A 21,889-nucleotide genomic window follows, 5' to 3' on the forward strand; every position below is an offset into this window, starting at 1 on the left:
ATCTTCTTTATAAGTTGGCATATTTTAAATGGAGTTTTGATCATACAAGGGTGGGAAATTGAAATTATTTCAGTGGATATTGGTTTGAAAGATTAGAAAATAATTTATACATAATGTTAGAAAATCATTAGAAAAAACGCAAGACCAATATGAACTTTACATTATGTTATACATTTTCAAAATTGAGTTACACTTTGCTAATTTTTAATGTGTTGACATTTTTTCATGGTTGCCTTACTTTGTTTTAGAACTGTTTCTATATTAGCTGATACATCATTCAATCTAATATTAAAGAGATCTTGGTTTTAAGAGGAATTTGAACTACACTGTGATTGCTATTCAATAAAATATATCATTTCCATGCTGTGATCTTTAATGACCATGCCCGTCTGATTAAAACATCATTTTTTAGTTCTACATTTACTATATTTTGCCAACTTTGTTTTCATTCTTCACTAATACTGAGCTTTTTTTCAGAAACTGCTGTACCTCAATTCTCTCTTTTTTTATTTCTCCTCTTTTCCTCTGCAAGTTCCTGCACCTGTCATTTCCGCTCGGTCTGATGCTGATCACTCTGGCTCTGACCCCACTTCTACTCCTGCTTTCCATTCCTGTTTCTTAGTAAATGAAGGTATTCTCTCTCAACTTCTACCAACTTTCTTTCAATCTGTGCTTTATTCTAATTTGACATGTTCTTTTTTTAATCTAATTTATACACTTATCTGCTTTGGTATGTATGAGATGGTAAAGTTTCCATGTTCTAACTTTATTTGCTAATGTCATTGATAAGGGCCAATTATAAACATGTAATGTTATGCCAGGCTGGAATAAGCCATGTTTCCTGTATCTAGAATGCTGTTAAAGAGTGGCCCAGATGCTAATCTTCGATGTGAAGTGGGTGTTGAGAGGTGCATGGTTTTCATGATAATGCTTGCCATGGGAACCCTGGTGTTGGAGCTGCCAGTTTATTTTTACCTGTAGCTTACCTGTGAGAGACACACCTTACTCTCTTTACACACCATGTGCCCTGCTTAGAGGGGGATGTCACAGCTCCCTTAATTTACGTTTTCATTTGAAAAGTCTTCACAATGATGATTAGCAGCAGTGATTATAAACTGATGGGAAGTCACCTATTTTATCTTACTTACTATTTCTCTTTCTGGCCGAGTCAAGAATGGGTCCTTTCAGTTTTTAAGATGTAGTTAAGCTATCATATTATCCCTGTGGAGTTACACTAGTGGGAAGTCTTTTTGAAATGGAACCTACAAATCTTTATACCCCACTGGGATTATTGATACTGCCTGGAAGCTTAATGGAACTTGTGAGCTCTTGGCTATATTCACTCTCTTCATTGTGGGTTCAGTCTTCACCAGTTTGGTGAAGATATAAATATCTGATTCACTTTCTAAGAAAAGGGATCAATCAGAACTTTAATATATATCCCTCTGTTGAAAATAATTTATTATCTAAAAAGTACATACTCATCACCTTAATTAATGTAATTGTATATTCTCAATTGAAGAAAATTTCCCTACTGATAGGATGGATCTTTAGATAGATGGCTTGTCCCTCTCTTGTCCCTCACTCACACGTTCTCTTTTAACAATCCCAATAATCATTTTGAAGTAGGGTTTTTGTCATTGTTAGTTTAGATTATTTTAAAATGTTGATTGGCTGAAATTCTGTGATCACAGATAACTCACCTTGTAATGATGGTAGTAAACAAGTGTTTTTGCACTTATTCTTGATTATTTGTCTTTAAATGCTACCCTAGGAGGTAATGGTAGTTACTATGCATTCATAGTAGCTTTATATTTAATTTGGAAAGAATGTAGCATTTATTGTATATATATTTTTCAGTCGCCTTTGAAATAGGGTTGACATGATTACTTGAGAATGTCTAGATACTGGTACTTCAAAATACTGTGGTGGTTTACGGTGTTTGTCTTCTTCATATAATCAGGTTCCATATTGTGGATTAGAATTTTGGAAAAAGTAACATTTATTCCAAATAATGATGCTTATTTGTTATTAATGCTTAAGATTATGTAAATTTCAGATGATAAATTTACTATATAGTGAAATGTCTGAATTCACCTACCTCTCAAAATTAGTGTATGTTACTTATTTCAGCTCTGATTGTGATTAAATATCTGATTCACTTTCTAAGAAGAGGGATCAATAAGGACCTTAATTAAAGGCCCTGTGACAGAGAAGGGGACATCTCTGTTGACTGACATGATGGTAATAGAGAGAGGGCCTGGCCTCATGATGGACATGGCCTGTCTTTGGATATCTGTGTGAATGTCCTCGTAACTGAAAGTGGCTTCAAGTCTGTGGCTCTGGAACCTGTTTATTTCTATGCTTTTCCATCCTTGAATATGTACTTGATTTTAGAGGGACTATTTAGAAATGTGTTTTTCATGTAGAATTTGCACATACTTCGCACGGAGTGTTTCTGTGTTTTCTGTTTCTGGTATACGTACATAAAGAAAAACCTTTGAATTAGGGAAGGCCAGAATGTTTACAGTATTTTTAATATGTTACATTTTAATAGGCTGGAGTCAGCTGGCTGCGATGCATTGTGTGATGCTGCCAGATCTGCTGGGACTGGACAAGTTTCGGCCTCCACTTCTAGAGATGCTTGCTCGGAGATGGCAGGATCGATGCTTGGAGGTAATGTCGAGGTGACATGGACAGAAAACAAAATCATTTACAAGGCATTGGACAAGTGTAAATGTTAAACAAGATGGCTAATGTTTGTCTAATTTCTTATCACCTATTTATTATGTGATAGGAAATATGGATTCATGATTTTTTTTCAGTTTATATACTAAACAGCAGTGTTTGCTTGCATATTTGTTTACTTTTTTAACTAGTAAGTATTTGATAAAAAGTTTCATATACTTTATGGAACTGGTTCTTAAATATTGCTTTCTATAGATTGTGCACATGTGTTCACACACACATGCAATACACCCATGACCCCCAAAACCGCATGCTCAGGTATAATCTCACCAGTCAAATTCTAACAGAATAGCTTTTGTCCAATAGAAGGGACTGCGCTATAATAAAAGGAGAAGGTCTTTGGACTAGAAGAGACCTGGATTTAAATATCAGTCCTGCCAATTATTAACTCTGTGACCCTGGGCAATTTACTTAACCTATTTGAAGCTCATTTGTAAAGTGGGGATAATAATATATTACTCATGGGATTGCTGTCAGGGTCAAATAAGGTAATGCAAGTAAAATAGTTAGTGCAGCATCTGACACGCTGTAGGAGCTCAATAAATGATAGCTATTATTTTGTGCTAATGGACTATGCTGTATTAGATATTGCTTAGCATATAATATCACCAGGGACTTGGAAACATTTTAAAGAGATTTTCCTTATTATGGTATTTGACCTATATAGCTGTAACAGTTTGTATCATTCAAAATTTTTAACTTACCAAATAGAATTAACATATTTGCTCCTTTTCTTGTCTTTCCTCCCTCTATTCCAAGTGGAATTGCAGCATACTAAAATTTTCATGGTTTTGCCTTGAATACTATTTTAATTCACTTTAAAGTCAATTATAAGTAAAAGCATTTTTTATTCAGACTCGTATCAGATGCTGCTGTTACCTTTTCCATTATAAATGTTAATTGATTGGTACATCACTGGACAATTGACTAGCTTCTTTAACTCATGCCTGTGGCACTTTTGCCAAAATAAAAAATAAACTAAAACTGCAAAATAAAAGTTGTTGAAATAAAAATAAAAATAATATAATTGTGAAAACTAGTGTTCTTCTGTAGAACTCATTACAAGGGAATATATCTGTTGAAAACACGTTGTTTAAGCATCTCGTAGGTATATATGAATGTGTGAATTAATACATGCATGGTGTGTAAACAATACCTATGTAGTATATATATATATGTATATTACAAAAATTCACTAGCTAAGATTAAATTTCTTCATGCTAAAAGAGAAGACAAATTTAATAGTTCTAACGACTTTTGACAATATTTATATAGAAATTTTGAAATTGAATGTGTAAAATTAACATACAAGACTCTTTTAAAAGCTTTTGGAAAAAAGAAAATTTAAACCCAGAGCTGATTAAATGTACAAACACAATTCAGTCTATTAGTGTTAAAATATTTTTCAATGAAAACAGTAATTAAAATGTCTTTGATTTACAGGCATCCAATTTATTCCACTTAAAAGTCCTTAATTTCCTGTTTGGTTAGTAGTTTTTGTCATGTGGATAAATGTGGTTTATATAGTCTCATTCTGACTTCCTAGTTTTAAACAGCTCACCCGCTGATCTGCTTTTCTCACATTGGGATCTGTGGTCTCAGGTCAGAGAAGCCGCGCAGGCCCTGCTTCTGGCCGAGCTGCGAAGGATTGAGCAGGCGGGCCGGAAGGAAGCCATCGATGCCTGGGCTCCGTATTTACCTCAGTACATGGACCACGTCATGTCACGTAAGAGATCTTATGCGTTTCCACAAAGCTTTCCATGCTCATTAGAAAAGTACCAAAACAAAAGTGAGTCATTTACCTTCCAGTGAAAACAAGGGCCTCAAATTCACTCATTCATTTTCTGAAATCCCTAGGGATTGGAGCTTGGTTGGGAAACAACAAAACAAAACAAAAAGCAAAAGTTATATAAATATCAAGATATTCACTAATGGATTGACCCCTTATAAAATTAATCCCCCCCCCCCAATCCTATCCTATTTAACACTAGTCTCTGTGTCTGCCCATTGCATTATGTTTAACAAGTGCCAACTTGTTAGATATTGATATATGATATGCAAGTACAAACACAGGCAGATGCTTTCTAAGTTGAAGTTAGGATTGTGAATCCTTCAAAAATAAAGATCTGGTAGACTAGTGTACTATTGAAAAAGGGAAAATTAGCAAGGGTTTGACTAATGAATTTTTCAAATGAGTACAATTTGAAGGGATTGGGAAAGACCTTGGGAAAAAATTATTGAAATTATATATATATATATATATATATATGTATATATATTATGAATCCTCCCCAGAGGATATTTTTCCAATGCTTTTCAGAGAAAGTGGAAGGAAGGATGGGAAGGAGGGAGGGAGGGAGAGGGAGAGAGACAGAGAGAGAGAGAGACAGAGAGAGAGAGAGAGACAGAGAGAGAGAGAGACAGAGAGAGAGAGAGAGAAACATCGATGTGAGAGTGACACATCGATTGGTTGCCTCCCGCACGTGTCCTGATCAGGGGGTAGGGGATGAATCCGCAGTCCAAGTAAGTGCTCTTGCCTGTGAATTGAACCATGACCTTTTGGTGCGAGTTTGGGGATGGGGCATGCTCTAACCACTGAGAAATACCGGCCAGGGCAAAATATTTTTTGCGTAATGAAACCTTTGTACTCATGCTGCTAGGTCAAATGTGTACTGAGGAAAAGTTGTATTTGGGCATTCATAATTTTTTTTTCATTTTGGAAAAGGTATGCTTCATCCCAGTTCAGCATTTGAGTCATTCTTTATTTTCCTAAAGAATAATTCAGAATTAAAATTTTAATCTGTTATGAGTATAAGATAAATAAATCCATTTTAGCTGTTTTGTTTTTTTAAAGATAAAGTCTCAATGAAACTTTATAACAACATTTTACTCTGAAAATTTGGCCTGGCTTTTAGGTGGATTCAATTTAAATGACCTTTTGCCAATACCAGTTATTCCCGTTAATGAGATACTCATTACATATGTCAAGAGAGACAATGCATGATTGTAGAAGAAGGAAATGAAAACCAGATTCAAACAGGATTACAATTGTTATAACTGGTATAACTCTACCAGATGTTTGCCAGTGGTGACTATAGTGGTTGTTTACTAGGTATGTGACCTTGGACACTTAACCTTTCTCAGTCCAGTTTTGTCACAGATGAAATGAAGATAGTGAGACATTATAGGATTATTCTGAGGATAGAACGAGTTAATCTTTATTAAGCACGTCAAACCATGCGTAGGCCATGGTAAGCACTATATATTTATTTATTTTTAAAAATATATTTTACTGATTTTTTACAGAGAGGAAGGGAGAGGGATAGAGAGTTAGAATCATCGAAGAGAAAGAAACATCGATCAGCTGCCTCCTGAACGCCCCCTTACTGGGGATGTGCCCGCAACCCAGGTACATGCTTTTGATAGGAATCGAACGGGGACCCTTCAGTCCGCAGGCCGACGCTCTATCCACTGAGCCAAACTGGCTAGGGCTATTTATTAAATAAGTGCATTAACGCCCTAACCGGTTTGGCTCAGTGGACAGAGCGCCGGCCTGCAGACTCAAGGGTCCCCGTTCGATTCCAGTCAAGGGCATGTACCTTGGTTGCGGGCATATCCCCAGTGGGGAGTGTGCAGGAGGCAGCTGATTGATGTTTCTCTCTCATCGATGTTTCTAACTCTCTATCCCTCTCCCTTCTTCTCTGTAAAAAATCAATAAAATATATTTTTTAAAAAAGTGCATTCATAATCAGTAAGTGCAAATATATTTTGCACATATAATTAAAACATCACAAATTAACTATTCCAATTAAAATTCTTTAATCTGTTTAGGGAAGACTATTTACTGAGAGAATATTATTTTTTATTTGCTTACTGGGAATTTTTTCATTTTAATTAAAGGAAGTTAAGTTAAAAAACAGAGTTTTTAGACATTAAAAAGACTATGTAAGTTATTAGGCTTAAAGCTCTTACATAAATATTTATAGGTTTATACTTTTTGTTGAATATAAAAAAGTTTAAAAAAATAAGATGGGATGAAAATGCTCTGTTTTTGCATATTTGCAACTTTGGAACAGTGCTCTTTGTTCAGTAGCATGTGGCATTAAGTTTACAGTCTTCCAGACAATAGAATGATCTCATCAGCTCATCATAAACCTTATTGAATAAAAGATCCCCCAACTTAAGGACCAACTATGAGTTTAGTACTATAGAGCAGATTGAAGGTGGAACTAAATAGCAAATCACTAGCGATTCTTTTAAACGGAGAACAACTTGGCCCACGTGGCTCAGTGGTTGAGCATCTACCTATGAATCTGGAGGTTACAGTTCGATTCCTGGTCAGGGCAAGTACCCAATCCCCGTGTGGAGCCTGCAGAAGACAGCTGATCAATGATTCTCTCTTATCATTGATATTTGTCTCTCTTTCCCCTCTCCCTTGCTCTCTGAAATCTATAAAAATGTATATTAAAAAAATAAAACAAAAGGAGAACACTATTATGAAAATAATGAGAATCATTTTAAAGACATTTTATTTAGAATGGACTAGTGTAGAGTGGGAAAATGGATTAAAGTAGAATAAATAGCTGGGAGGCTGTTACAGAAGGGAATGGGGACCCAGACCTAAATACAGAAGGGGTAGAATAGGAGATAATTCTGAATCTTGATTACAGATTGCATATAAAGGTCTAAGAAAAACACCAAAGATTAGCACAGCCTTGTATTCTTGACAGTTTGGGAAGAGAGATGCCATTAGCAATGGTGGTAGATTCCATTTTATATTTTTCTTGGAAAGAAGAGAATGAGTTAGGTACAACATAAAGGCATACATGATCACAGACTACTCCCTGAAGCAATGATAAACATGTGTATGTTGCTAGGTGAAATGTCTGTTAGAGTCCAGAGTGGGTACAATACAAATAAAATAATGGTAACATCTACCACTTTCTCTGTCAGGCTTTTGCTACCTACTTGGTCTGTATTATTTCACCAAACTATTGCAGTAACCCTGTTAAGTAGGCACTATTGTCACTGTCACCCCTATTTCCTCCCCCCCAAATGAGTTAATTGAGGCCATGAGAGATTAAAGCTCTTTCTGAAGGTCCCTCAGTGACTAAGTAGTTGTCAGACTACAAAGCTCATGATTTTAACCACTGTTTATTGTCTTCTTCCTCCAGCATCCTTAGATTTTAAATAGAATTGGAAGTGGAAGAATGAATGGATATTTGGCTTAAATAATCTTGCTTTTAGACAATGTCATCTTAGCTTTATTAAATTTAACAACCCCAAAATGGAGCACAAACATAACTGTAAAAAATTACTCATAATGGTTCGCATCATTATTTAAAGAAGCATAAACTAGATTGTTTTTGGTTAAATGTAAACCTTTCCATGAATGTAAATTAAAGTCCTTGGTATTTAGTTATTATATCCTGGAGTATTTTATAAATTAACTGAATGCTGGCTTATGTAAAATTTTAATCTTATCACTTACTGCAATTGTATTTTTTAGTAAAACAGGCATTGTACATATAACTAAAACATCTTACTCCAACAGCTCTTGCTATAATATATTAATCTATTCTGGAACTTTTATATCGACTTGGTGTAAAATTAGTTTTAATTTGCTTTGCCGGGAGCTTTCTAGTTTAATAAAAGGATGTCAAGCTAAGGAGCAGGGGTTCTGAATGTGTGAAAGGAGAAGAAAGCATACAGCAAATGAGGAAGGACCACGTAGGGCTGCTGAACAGATTTGCTGTCCGAAGGGTTCAAAGGGCATGGAGCCAGCTGGTGGGCAGCCCACACCTGCCATCAACATGCTTGCAGTGAAGCCGCTTCTGCCATTGTCATTCATGTTTGAGGAGATGGTGATTGTAGCGAGTTGCAGCATGAAGCAATCTTTTAGAAACTTAAAAGTTCTTCTAGCCTAGGAATCTTCTTAATCACTAAAGTAGGTAAAATATGAAGCAATATATCTGGTAAATACACTCATCTGATATTTTCTTATACTTTAATCATCCTAAGCACTTAAAAATATGCAATAGTTGCCTAAGCAATATTGGCAGCTCCTAACTTATCACGGAGCTTGATCTAAGAGTCCCTTGGTTAGTTATTTGAAACTCAGAAAATGTTTTTACCTGAAGAGCAGGGTGTCGTACTGGGCTGGTGGACTGTGGTGGCCATTTGTCTTAGAGATGCGGAGTGAAGTTGCAGGTGTCTAGCAACTTTCTCTGGCTTCACAATCAATAAGTGAGTGAGCTGGGATGACCAGTCAACTGGCCATATTGACTGGGGTCTTCTGGAATTCTAGGTGCATTATGCAATACGAGCCTTTTGTAGGTTTGTCTGAGAACGTAAGGAAAGCAGCGGGCCAGAAGCCAGTTGCTTTTCTTAGGTCTATTGAGAGCTCTGAACGAGAAGCTTTGGACAGCATCCAGCCCAGTATATACACAACACAGGCAGGGAATGCTGGCTGGCCATCCCCTTTCTTTCCTGTGCCGTTCTCCTAACTGTCACTGTCTCAGAATTGACCTTTCTTTATATTGCCCAGGGATTCTGGCAGTGGACCAGAAGTCACTGGGGAGGCAAAGCAGCAATAGTCCACCTTAACTGAATAGCCAGTTCACAAATTTTCACTAAAACCAAGTCTTAATTGAGTGATATAAGACTTCTATTTCAGGTAATGGAGCTCTGTCCCTGAACCTGTTAGGAAACATTCTCTCCCTTACATATATAGTCAGTATGTGTGCTTTTAATGCCTAATTTCTGGTAGAAAATTAGAGGTTAAGTGCATTGTGATTCTTCCTCTCATAGTAACAGGACTGGAGTGATAAATAGTAGATACATTTTAAAGTGACATAAGTGTTGTAAATATTTTCTGAGTTATCACTCTTTAGCATTTATATGCAATCACTTTTATACTACAAAACACTTAAAATTTTATTGATTATTCTTAATAAGGAAGGATTAATGCTGTTTTCTGCTGTCATATTATAATTCAGATGAAGATAAAATATTATAAGTTGTCTCAGATTTATTTTGAAGTGAAGATATTTTGCATAATCTGATTTTATGTATTTCTTATTTGTGACATTCTACATGTAGCATTTTGATAATTGACTTTTTTATGAGGTCAAGCACCTGCTAGTTTATGAAATATACCCACACTTGCCCTTCATTCCAGGCAGTGACTACTGTGAGGTAAATGTTGACGGTTCCTGATTTCCTTTGGCCTGAGATGCAGAGTGACCTGACAGGGCATGAGGTCACAAGTGTAATTATTTCTTGTACGTTGTATTCTGCTTGCTCACAGTGGCTCATCTCCTTTAATTTCAGAGACATTAAACACATAAAAGATACTACCATTATATAAATCAAAATCTCTTCTAAAGAGGGTGCTATGGTAATTTTATGCAGTTATGGCCGATGTAGTATTAATTTGCAAATTTATCATCTCAGATATTGATAGAAGGATGTGTACCACATCGTGTTTAATACGTATTGATGTCATCAGAAAGAACAATCCTTTGTTCCTATCGAGTCCCTGCCTTTTTAGCTTCCTTTTGTGTTAAGGTTACCAGGGTTAGGCTCGTCTTTTTATCCCCTTTGGAAACAGAATAGGATTTCTTTGTTCAATGAGAGACACTCCTAGTCAGTGTTTTGGGTTTGACTTTCAGCAAGCCACACTGTAGTACCTGGAATTGAAGTCACTTTTCTGATGATTATAAAGTAGTGATCATTCTGAGCACAAATGTGGATGGACCAACAATATATAAGAAGGTAAGATGGAACTATATATTTTAGTAGGACAGTATATTGTAGCTGGTGAAAATAATGTAAATGTTAGTGCATTCTTTGGTAGGCATCTGTTTTCCAGGTTTGCTGGGAGAGAGAGGATGGGGAAAGGATAGGAAGGGGTTTTGATAAATATCATTTAAGAGAGTCCTCCTGTACCCTCTTTTAAAAGGCCTTAAACTACATAGCATTCCTTCCTCCTTTCTTTGTATATATGCCTCAGTCACTTGGAAGTCTCTAACAGTCTTCTTAAGAATGATTTTCTAGATAACTGAGGGTTTAAACATCACTAGATGCTCAAAATTAAAAAAGATTAATTCTTTTTGTTGTAATATTTCAAAACATCTCAGTTGCAAGAGTTGTTTTGACCCTTGATGTAAAATTATCACCACTGCTTATTGAAGAGAGTGGACCTTTTTTATCTGAACTAAAAGTACCCGGATTGGAATATCTCTTGCATTTCATCTTCTGTTTTTAAAAAATAATTTTTCTTTCTCGAAACTCTTTGTATTGTCTAGTAATTGCTACCAATGTCTGCTCTTGGGCTGTTTTTTCTCACTCCTAGGAGCGTCTGCCCTGTTTCCAGGGTTCTGGGAGTGTGGAAGACAGGTAACCAAACATATGTGAGATAAATATAAAATACAAGTAAACTAGCTAAGACTAGGCCTCCCTGATGAAAAGAACCCCCAGCCTCAGTGTACGTGCTCTGTGGCCTCCCTGTTGGCTCCTCACATTCTGCTTACTTGGCTGTTTTTTACAGGTCTTTTGTTGCATTCTGGGTGTAGCTTTCTTTTGGTGAAAAATATTCTAAATTAAAATTGGGAAAGGAAGGGAAAATCATTTGGTTGCTCATGAAGAACCAATAATTCTAAAATACCCCTTGTGGAATGAATGCCTGTTTTGTGAATTAGCTGGAATTAAAAGACGAGGTTTCCTCAGAAATATCTAGTAGTTGTCTTACAGTGCTCACAAAGCCCCTGGAGAGGATTATGCATTGTGATTAGAAAGGGAAAGGAAATTATGACTAAGTGATCTATCTAAAAAGTACTTCATGTTCTGTGGAATTTTTATATTGGGAGGCAGCAAGGGTTTGTCTGGAGATAAACTGTATTATGCAAAGCACACTGTATCTGTATTGTATCTGTTTGCAGTGTTTCATCGGGACCTAAGGGATTTGTTCCTCTTTTTTCTTCCAGAATGTCAGAGCTGTTGAGCTTAATTTTAAGCACTCTAGACTGATCATGTATTTAACAGCATTAAACTGTTCTTCTTATCTACATTTGGCTACTAACCCAATGGAATAACAATGAAATTTCTCTTTCCTTGGTCACAGCTATCTAAAGGAAAATCTTTTACTTCCACATGGCTTGAGTTCTTGGAGGTGATATTTAATATTCTTGTAATTTTCTTTATACCCTTTTTACACATCTTAGGAATGAGAAGTGGTAAATTAAAAATGAAAGCATTAAAAAAAAAAATGAAAGCATTACCGCATCAATCGGTTAGACTTTCTAAGTAATAAACAGAGAAGTCTGTCATCACGTAATTCTGCAGGTTAGGGCCCCGCAGGATTAAGTAACTTCATGCTTCTAGGAAAGGCGCCCGTAGCAGAGGTGCTACAACAGAAGCCAGCAGCCTGTTGTCAGGTTGCCGGTAGGAGCCCCATGACAGTGCTCCCTTCTGTGGAGCAAGGCAAGGAGTGGAGCCCAAGGAAATTCAGTAACTTGTTCCTTGAATGACTGTGCGGGCTTGGGATTCCATCAAGTGTGGCTCCTTGCCGGCTTCTTCCCTCTCATCCCACTTAGGGAACACTGGCTGTCAGTTGTCACCGTGGAAAAACTTCTGGCACAGAAAGGATGTGGAATAATGTGTTACTTTCTCATCCCCCTTTCTTTTTCTCTTTCACACGTCTGTCTCCCTTCAGGGCAGAAATCGGTTCCCTCTTCTAGAGTTGTAGTTGGTGGCGAGGCCCGTAGGCGGCATGGCTGGCTTTCTTTGCGTGTTCGTGCCCTTATCGCCTGCTTTAAGACGTTGAAGGCACTGGAGCCACTGAGGACTATTTTATAAAAGAAAAACTCATTCCACCTGTGACACACTGTGTGTTTTTTGAAACTGGTGTTCCAATAGAAATGCCTGGTCTACCTTTAGCTGAGGTTCTAGTGGCCTTTGCTATAATAAATGTCCTAATAGTAGTTGGTCTGAAGAGTAGGATATTGATTTGTGCCATCAGTCTCTTGCTGATTTGCTGAAGAACAAAAATGTATAATGCTAATGGAAATAAAGCACTTTACAAAACACTGCACACAAATACCGGAACATGTCTGTAATAGAACCAGTGTCTTAGGAAGCTTTTAAATATAAATTTTCCTTCTTCTAGTACAATTATTCCAGTTCAGGAACTCAGAGTTCTGCTCAACTTGCTGTTATAGAATAGAAAGCTGATTGATCATCTTACGATGTTTTAAATCTTAGACACTGAATGTGCACGAATGAATCCAGTTTTCATTAAAAGTGAGACATTTATAATTTTATGCCGTATTTCTAATTTTATTATCTCTTTCTATTGACTAGATATTATATATAATTGCATTGTTTTAATATTTTAGTTTGAAGTCTCGTGATATGCATGTGACAGTAGATCTTAGAGTTTGGAAGGAAAACAGTAATTTAAAGCTATAGCGAGAAAATTGTATGAACCTATACATTATCTGTAGTATTTTGATTATAATAGTTATTGTTAGATTTTGTTGTAGTGTTATTTATACGTTCTGGGATTAAAGTGATGAAATTATACCAACATATCTTTGCTTAATTCATTCTCCCTTCCTCTTTATGATTTTTTTTGAGGAAGTATGATATGTTATATTTAATTTTTCCTTAGTAAAATTGTCATGATGATTTATTACATCTGCTATCTATTTTTATTAAGCAGATTTTGATACAAATAAGTATTTTAAATGTGTCTTAATATTTATAAATGGTTTCATTGTGCATGACATTTTCAGACTTGGTTAATATTTTAGCACTTCTGGTCCACAAACATGAAGAAAAAAAATTTGTTTTATTGGTTTGAGCACCCGAATTGACCCCAGCAAGATTGAGATTGATCTGGTTTCTTTCAGCCTGTTAAATGCCAATCCAGTCATCTGTAACGGTACTTAGTATTTTTGTAATTTTTCTGTACATACTTTCTGTGTTTGTTCTATAAATCTTACCCATCACTTGAAAAGACGTTCCTTGCTTGATTTAGAGATGAAAGAAAACAACCACAACCACCTATTTTAAGGCTGTCGCTTGAAAAAATTGTGTCTGCAGTTAATGTCAGTGCGATAATCACAGTTCTTTTTTGTAATTCTTACAAAAGGACCTTACATTTGACTAGGAAAAGACGATGAGCCTTACATTTGAAATGTGTACTTGGACTAAGGAGCATTCAGCTTTGGGAAAGGACCTGGAAAAGGGGGGAGTCTTTAATACATGGACATTCCCGCGGATTTTGAAGACATGTAATGACATTACATTCCTCTGATAATGAGACATTGTTAAACAAGTCTGGCATAACTTGTGAATACAAAGACATGAATTCCGTCTTTTGAGTTACTTTTGTATCTCAGGCATGACGTGAAGAAGGCTTCTTCTTTACTGTCTGCTGCGGGGTGGCTAGTAGATCTTGCACTCAGGTGTGGTTTGGTTTTGCCCTTTGCTTCCCCCCTACCCCCAAAACAAGGGTCAGACTTGAAAACATTCTTTGAAAGTCAGAGGAACTAAACCTGAAGTGAATTTCTGAGATCTGGATGAGGGTTGGGGATGGGACATTTGTAGTCTTTACAGTGTCATGATGCTTTACATAAAATATTCTCATGGGGTTTGAAGTGACCACATCATCCCGGACGTGACCTATTATTTTAAGATGTGATCCGGAATCTGAGACAGCCCAAGCTTGTCCTCTATAGAAGTTGGGTGGGTACTTGGGCCGGAAGCCTTTCCCGTTCCATTTCCGCACTGCTCACACTTACGGAGATGAGATTCGAGCATAATGATTCTCAAAGGGTGAGAGGCAGGAGGGATGAATTCAAAAGGTCGTTCTCCTAAACGTTACTCCCTCCTTGATCAAGGATCTCTATTCATTCATTTCATAATTTTCCAATTAAATCCGATAAGCAGCGAGAAAAATAGTTTTCCCCCCAAAGGATTTTCCTAAGCATGGATAAACAACTAGTTTACTGACCCAGATTACTGGTCGGAAGTCGAGTGGAAAGAGGGTATCATAAGATCTGGCAGCTTGCCCTGCTTCAGCACGTGGTAGCTGTAACCCCAGAGAACTCACAAGGGTGCATTTCCTTATCTGTTTCACGGTTTCTTTCTGGGTAAAAGGAGGGGAATAAACAAACGCATGTATTTCAGACATTTTTGGTAGTAAATTTCTATGTAAAATCTTAACCAGAATTCCAGTATATAAAACAGATTTTTAAAAATTGAAGACTTTCTGTAGGCAGTTTGAACCTTTTTTTTTTTTTTAGTGAAAAAAAACTTTAATTCTTGTACATGAAAAGCCTCAAGCTCTTCTTTTGTCTTCTGAAGTTCGATGTAGCACAGTTAAAAACTAGTTCAGTATCTGCTCCCTAAATGACTCTTGCTCTAACAAATGATCCACGATTCCCGCCCCACCCTCCCAAAACAAACAGTGGTACAGGGCAGAGTTACAAACTTTGCCTTATATACAGCCATTTCTAAAAATTTGTCCTGCTGGAGAACTTCCAGTGTCTGTGTAACCCTTATGGTTTTGGATAGCAGCTGACAGATACATTCTTGCCACTTCTCCAGCAGATGCTGTGTTTTTAATGGAGCTTCAGTAGCTTGCACCTAGTCAGGTGTGGCCCTGTGTGTGCTTTAGAATACCCTCTGAAATAGTTGTCTCCTGGAAGCACAGAGACACTTTTGAATACACTATATAATGTTTAAAACATTATTATTTTGATTTAAAATGTGCTAACCCTTTAAATATGATTGGCCAACTAGTTTTAGAACTTATTCTTAAGTAACTATAGTTGTATAATGTGAATATAGATCCATATATATTCAGTCATCTTTTAATAGCCATAATCCACTTGATAGGCCACTGTAATAATCACTTTTTGTCTTTGTATCTTAATAAATCATCATCGGATAAGGTTCAATCAGTTAGTTTATATATTCTTCCCCATCCTCCCTACACAAGGCATAGTAAGTGCAGTCATGTTTCTGTGATGTATTCTATGTGGATTCAGTACATTTATTTGTATACCTTCTCAAGAAGCTTGTTACTTGAGTTTTGATATATATATATATATATATATATATATATATATATATATATATAATTTTTTTTTTGCACTGGATATTTAAAGGCTCATTTGGCAAGAGATTTTGTTTTAGATTAAATTTTTGTTTTAGACAAATTTTTTTTTAGTAATTCTTATGTAATTCTGCACATAGTTGCTTCTTCTTGGCCTTGGACTCGTGGTATGCATGAGATGATCATGATGCACAACAGAGATATCTGTTCTTGAAGTGGACCAGGCTACATGACACATGAACAGGGTAACATAGATGAGGGGTTTTTTTTGTTTTGTTTTGCCTTTGACCAAAATATATTTAAATGCTTCTTATAAAAATATGCTTACCTCTTTCCTTTCTATTAATTATGTGCCGAACAGTCTCAGTAATGATTATTAGGTGGGTAGGGATTTGGGGGGGAAATACATCAAATAAGGACTATTTCAAAGGAATTGTATTAACCTTTACTACTAATCAGTAAATCTTGATTTCCTTATTCCTCTTGGAATTGCTGCATAGAGATATCGGGATGGTTTGTGAAATGATCTATCTGAATGTCAAATATAACTTTATAGACTAGTTTTGGATAAAAGATAAATGTGTCCTCCTATTCAGTTTTTAAAACTTTTCGTTTTGGAGTATTTTGAACATATGTAGAAGTAATATAATGAATCTCCATGTTCCTATTGCCTAACTATAACAGTTACTAACTCATAGGCAGTCTTACTTTATGTAACCCCCTCTAAACACCTCTCCCCACCTTATTTGGAAGCAATTCTTAGATACCACATCACCTTTTCTATAAATATCCCAGTTTTTATTTGAAAAGATAATACATTTTAATATAAAACTCTTAATACCATTAGAATGCCAAAACCTCTAATGTTTAAATATTATTTAACAACTCAGTGTTTATATTTCCCCAATAGTCTCATAATTTTTTAATTTGTTTATTCAATATGGTTTCAAAAATTCATGTATTGCAGTTGATTTATATGTCTCTTACATTTCTTTTAATATATTGTATTTCAATCAATCAGTCAATCATCTATCTACTTGTCTGTAGCCTCCTCTCCCCTCTTCTTTTCTTCATCCCTTTTGTTTGTTTGTTTGCGGAATAAATTAGGCAGCTTGTACTGTAGTGATTCATGCAATGTAGTAGGTACTTTTGCACTTCTTTATTTAATTGCATTTATTGGGATGACATTGGTTAATAAAACCATACAAGTTTCACGTGTACAATAAAACATCATCTGCATACTGCATCTTGTGCTCATTGCCCGAAGTAAAGTCTTTTTAGATTAGAAATGTTCTAATGAGTGATCTAGAAGGAAACACATGGAACAGAAAGAAATGAAAAGGAAAGGTAAAAAAAATTAAGATCATCTCCAAATTTCCTACTGTAGTTCTTAAAGAAGTTTGAAATGTGTTTTATGTTGTGTGTGTGCATGTGTGTGTGTATGTGTGTGTTTTAAATTATATAAAGAGGAAACAAATTAAACTGTAACTGTAGTCCTAAGGATTAAAGATATTTTCCTTTGTTTGATCCTTAGTAGTGGAATCTTAAGTGCAGAAGAAGAAATCTCCTTCTAATAGATTATTGAAAATAAATGGAAATTTTAAGGACTCATTCTCTGATTGGTGATTAATTAGTTCCACACAGTTTTTAAAATATAATTGCCAGGGAGCATTATCCCAATACATTGAGCTTTTGCTTCCTTGCAATTGTCAACAATTTGGTTCAAATAAACTCACACAAAAAAAATCCTATATAATAAAAGGGTAACATGCAAATTGACCCTAATGGCCGGGAACGACCGGTCGCTATGATGCTCACTGACCACCAGGGGGCAGATGCTCAACGCAGGAGCTGCCCTCTGGTGGTCAGTGGGCTCCCACAGGGGGAGCGCCGCTCAACCAGAAGCCGGGCTCATGGCTGGCGAGGGCAGTGGTGGTGGCTAGAGTCTCTCTTGCCTCCGTGGTAGCGCTAAGGACCCCTCAGGGGATGTCTGCCTGTGGGGAGCCGGCCTAAGCTGGCAGGTGGACATCCCCCGAGGGGTCCCAGATTGCGAGAGTGTGCAGGTCGGGCTGAGTGACCTCCCACCCCCAGTGCACGAATGTCATGCACCGGGCCTCTAGTATATATATAATTGCCATAAAACAGATATAAATAAGATACACAGCCCAGCCTGTGTGGCTCAGTGGTTGAGCATCAACCTGTGAACCAGGAGGTCGCAGTTTAATTCCAAATCAAGGACACATACCCAGGTTGTGGGCTTGATCCTCAGTGTGGGGCATGCAGGAGGCAGCTGATCAATAATTCTCTCTCATCATTGATGTTTCTATCTCTCCTTCTCCCTTCTTCTCTGAAGTCATTTAAAAAAAAAAAAGATACACAGGAAAAAGGGAAGAAGCAATTAATTCTTCTTTGAAGACTAAACTCATTAATGTATTCCAGCTTCACAGTTCTTTACCTGGTTGGTGATCATTCTCAGAGTACTATACTATATCTCTTTATTGTAGATTTCCCCCATTCCCAAGGCAACAATCCCATCTGGTGGATTCATCAGAATAAAAGTTTATGTCTGTCTAAAAATATGCCAGCTAAATCGTGAAGTGGCATTAAGTCATTTGACAAAATGGTGTGTGCACATACTCAGAGCATGATATTGTAGTAGATGCTGGGTAGTTTTTTAAAAAGGAGATCCCATTTAATTCAATTTCTCTATCTCCACTTGGATATTTATAGCCACTTGAAACCTATCTTTATAAATTTTTCCTTTTCTATCTTTTCTACCAGTTTTTGGCACTGTTGTCACTTTTTATTTGTATGTCCTAGAGAAATATACACTAATTTTGGAAATGTTTCTATAACCTATATGGTTGATGAGTTATTAATGGATCAAAGATGATAATATTTCCCTGCTTAAAAGTATTAAGATGTCACAATTTCACTTTAGTGTTATAGAAAATTTAATCATAATTAGATAACAGTCACTGGAGAAAAAAATCTCAATCAGCCTTGGTGGGACAATGCATTTCTGTTAATAATAGTGGTTATAGGGTGGGGGCAGGGAGAGTTGACATTGATAAGAGCCTTTTGAATAAAATATATACCACTTCACCTGACTTGGAGGTTTTGAGCTTAGAGAATCATTAGTCAGAGCAGTGCTTCTTAAGCCAGAGCAATTTTGCACACTCCCCATCCCTACATTTGGCAACACTTGGGGACGTCTTTATCACAACCAGGGGAGGGTGTGATACTGTCATCTAGTGGCTAGAGACCAGAAATGCTGCTAAACAGAAGCCCCTTCTAATCCCTCCACCCCCCAAGAATTATTTAATGCAAAGTATTAGTAGTGATGAGGTTAAGAAACCCTGGGCTAGAGTAATTAAGTTAATTTTCTAAGGGATAGCACACATATGCTTAAGTGGTAGAGGATGATATAGCACTTGAGTAGATGGTATTTTTCAATGGTATTTATATAAAACTAGGGGCCCGGTGCACGAAATTTGTGCACTGGGTGTTGGGGGGGGGGGTGTCCCTTAGCCCAGCCTGCCCCCTCTCACATACTGGGAGCCCTCAGGTGTTGACCCCCATCACCCTCCAATCGCAGGATCGGCCCCTTGCCCAGGCCTGACGCCTTTGACAGAGGCGTCAGGCCTGGGCAGGGGACCCTCATTTCCCCCCATCACTGGCTCTGGCCCCCACCCAGGCCTGAGGCCTCTGGCCCAGGAATCATGCCTGGGCAGGGGACCCCCATCTCCCTCTGATCGCTTGCTCCACCCCCCGCCCAAGCCTGACGCCTCTGACCCAGGCTTCAGGCCTGGGCAAGGGGACCATCATATCCCCCCAATCCCTGGCTCCGCCCCCCACCCAGGCCTGATGCCTCGGCCAGAGGAGTTGACCCTCATCACCCTCCGATCACCAATCACCGGATCGGCCCCTTGACCAGGCCTGAGGCCTCCGGCAGAGGTGTCAGGCCTGGGCAGGGGACCCCCAGCTCCCCACGGTTGCAGGCTCCGCCCCTGCCCAGGCCTAACGCCTCTGGCCTAGGCGTCCGGCCCGGGCAGCGGGGACCCGCAGCTGCAGCGGCCCCGCGATCGTGGGCTCCGCTTTAGGCCCAGGCAAGGGACCCCTAGCTCCCGGGACTGCCAGCTTCGACCATGTCCAGCTCCCATCGCTGGCTCCACCCCTACTTCCTGCTATCACTGGCCAGGGCGGAAAAGGCGCCTGATTCTCTGATCATGGCTGGGGGGCAGGGCAAAGGCGGTCCCAGGGCCGCCTTTGCCCTGCCCCCCAGCTCTTAGCTCCCCCCTGGGTTTCTGATCACTGTCAGTGGCAGGGGGCTTCTTCCTGCTTTCCCTTTCACCTCCCTGCATTGTGGCTACATATGCAAATTAACCGCCATCTTGTTGGCAGTTAACTGCCAATCTTAGTTGGCAGTTAATTTGCATATAGCCCTGATTAGCCAATGAAAAGGGTAGCTCGTACGCCAATTACCATTTTTCTCTTTTATTAGTGTTGATTAATACGTAGTTTATTTTCTTTTAGTTTAGTATTTTCTGTTTCTTTTAAGAAAAACAGTTTTCTTTTTTTTTTTTTATTGCTTAAAGTATTACAAAGGGTATTACATATGTGTCCTTTTTTTTCCCCTGCCCTTGACAATCCCCTGGCCTCCCCTACCCCCCAGTGTCTTATGTCCATTGCTTATGCTTATATGCATGCATACAAGTCCTTCGGTTGATCTCTTACCCCCCTCCCTCCTGCCCCCCATCCCTCCCTGGCCTTCCCGCTGCAGTTGGACAATCTGTTTGAGGCAGTTCTGCCTCTGTATCTATTATTGTTCAAAAGTTTATAATGGTCTCTATTATCCATGAATGAGTGAGATCATGTGGTATTTTTCCTTCATTGACTGGCTTATTTCACTTAGCATAATGCTCTCCAGTTCCATCCATGCCGTTGCAAATGGTAAGAGTTCCTTCTTTTTTATAGCAGTATAGTATTCCATTGTGTAGATGTTCCACTTCTAGGAATATATCCCAAGAAACCAGAAACACCAATCAGAAAGGATATATGCACCTATATGTTCATAGCAGCACAATTCACCATAGCTAAGATCTGGAAACAGCCTAAGTGCCCATCAGTAGATGAATGGATTAGAAAAACAGTTTTCTTAATACTGCATTTTATAACTTCTATCATAGACTTTTTGATTGCTAATAAGAATGTATGAAACAGATATACACTGGGGTATATGCTGAAACTTCATTTATGAATGATCTGCATTTTTTTATCTCATCTTTTTATTTATTTTTTTAATTTTTTTGAGGGTAGTTTATTTCATTTTTATTTATTTATTTATTTATTTAATTGTTTTATTGCTTAAAGTATTACAAAGAGTATTATATATATGATCTGCATATTTACTTGTAGAATTGCTTTCATAAATAATAAAAGACTAAAAACAACTTTAAGTAAATGTCCTCATCAATACATACATCAGAACATATTCTTGATCTTTCCCTCCCTATTCCAGCAGCTATCTATTAAGTACTGAACGTAGCTGTGGGCACCGGGGAACATAATGATGCACGGGCTTGTCATGTCCCTGTCTTCATGGAGCTTGTTTTCTATGAGGAAGGCAGGTGATCAGATGAGCAATGAGACAGTGTGGTGAGAGCTATATTGTAGAGACCTTACCAAACAGTGGGAGTGTCAGCGAGCTGAGGGCAAAGATGTAAACATGGAAATTAATCATGGTATTTGGAAGTGCCAGGGCTTAATGTAAAAAATGTATTTGGGAGAAATACTAATAAAACTTTTTTAAAGGTTAAAATAATTTTAACTATATAAATATATTTAACTTTATGTAAATTTAGACTATTTTTGCAATGTAATTAAGAGTAAATGGAGCAGGGTGATGTTACTTCAGTTAAATATTGCAGTCACATATTTGTGTCCTTTATGTAAAATTTTGGTTCTGCTTTTTTATTCATCAGAATTGTGATTACTGAATAGTTGTTACAAATA

General features: G+C 37.5%; 1 protein-coding gene across 6 annotated transcripts in view; it reads left to right on the forward strand.

Moving 5' to 3' along the window:
* Positions 1-21,889, forward strand: part of WDR7 (WD repeat domain 7) — a 291,854-nt gene that overhangs the window by 87,166 nt on the left and 182,799 nt on the right. For 5 of the 6 annotated variants that reach the window (XM_059706176.1, XM_059706178.1, XM_059706179.1 and 2 more), the window contains 3 exons: positions 533-631; positions 2,558-2,676; positions 4,351-4,474. In XM_059706176.1, the coding sequence (XP_059562159.1) occupies positions 533-631; positions 2,558-2,676; positions 4,351-4,474 (342 nt within the window). The remainder of the gene's footprint in view (positions 1-532; positions 632-2,557; positions 2,677-4,350; positions 4,475-21,889) is intronic. The other variant, XM_059706180.1, reaches the window with a different exon arrangement.

The sequence above is a fragment of the Myotis daubentonii genome, chromosome 8 (assembly GCF_963259705.1).
Source record: "Myotis daubentonii chromosome 8, mMyoDau2.1, whole genome shotgun sequence".
Lineage (NCBI taxonomy): Eukaryota > Metazoa > Chordata > Mammalia > Chiroptera > Vespertilionidae > Myotis > Myotis daubentonii.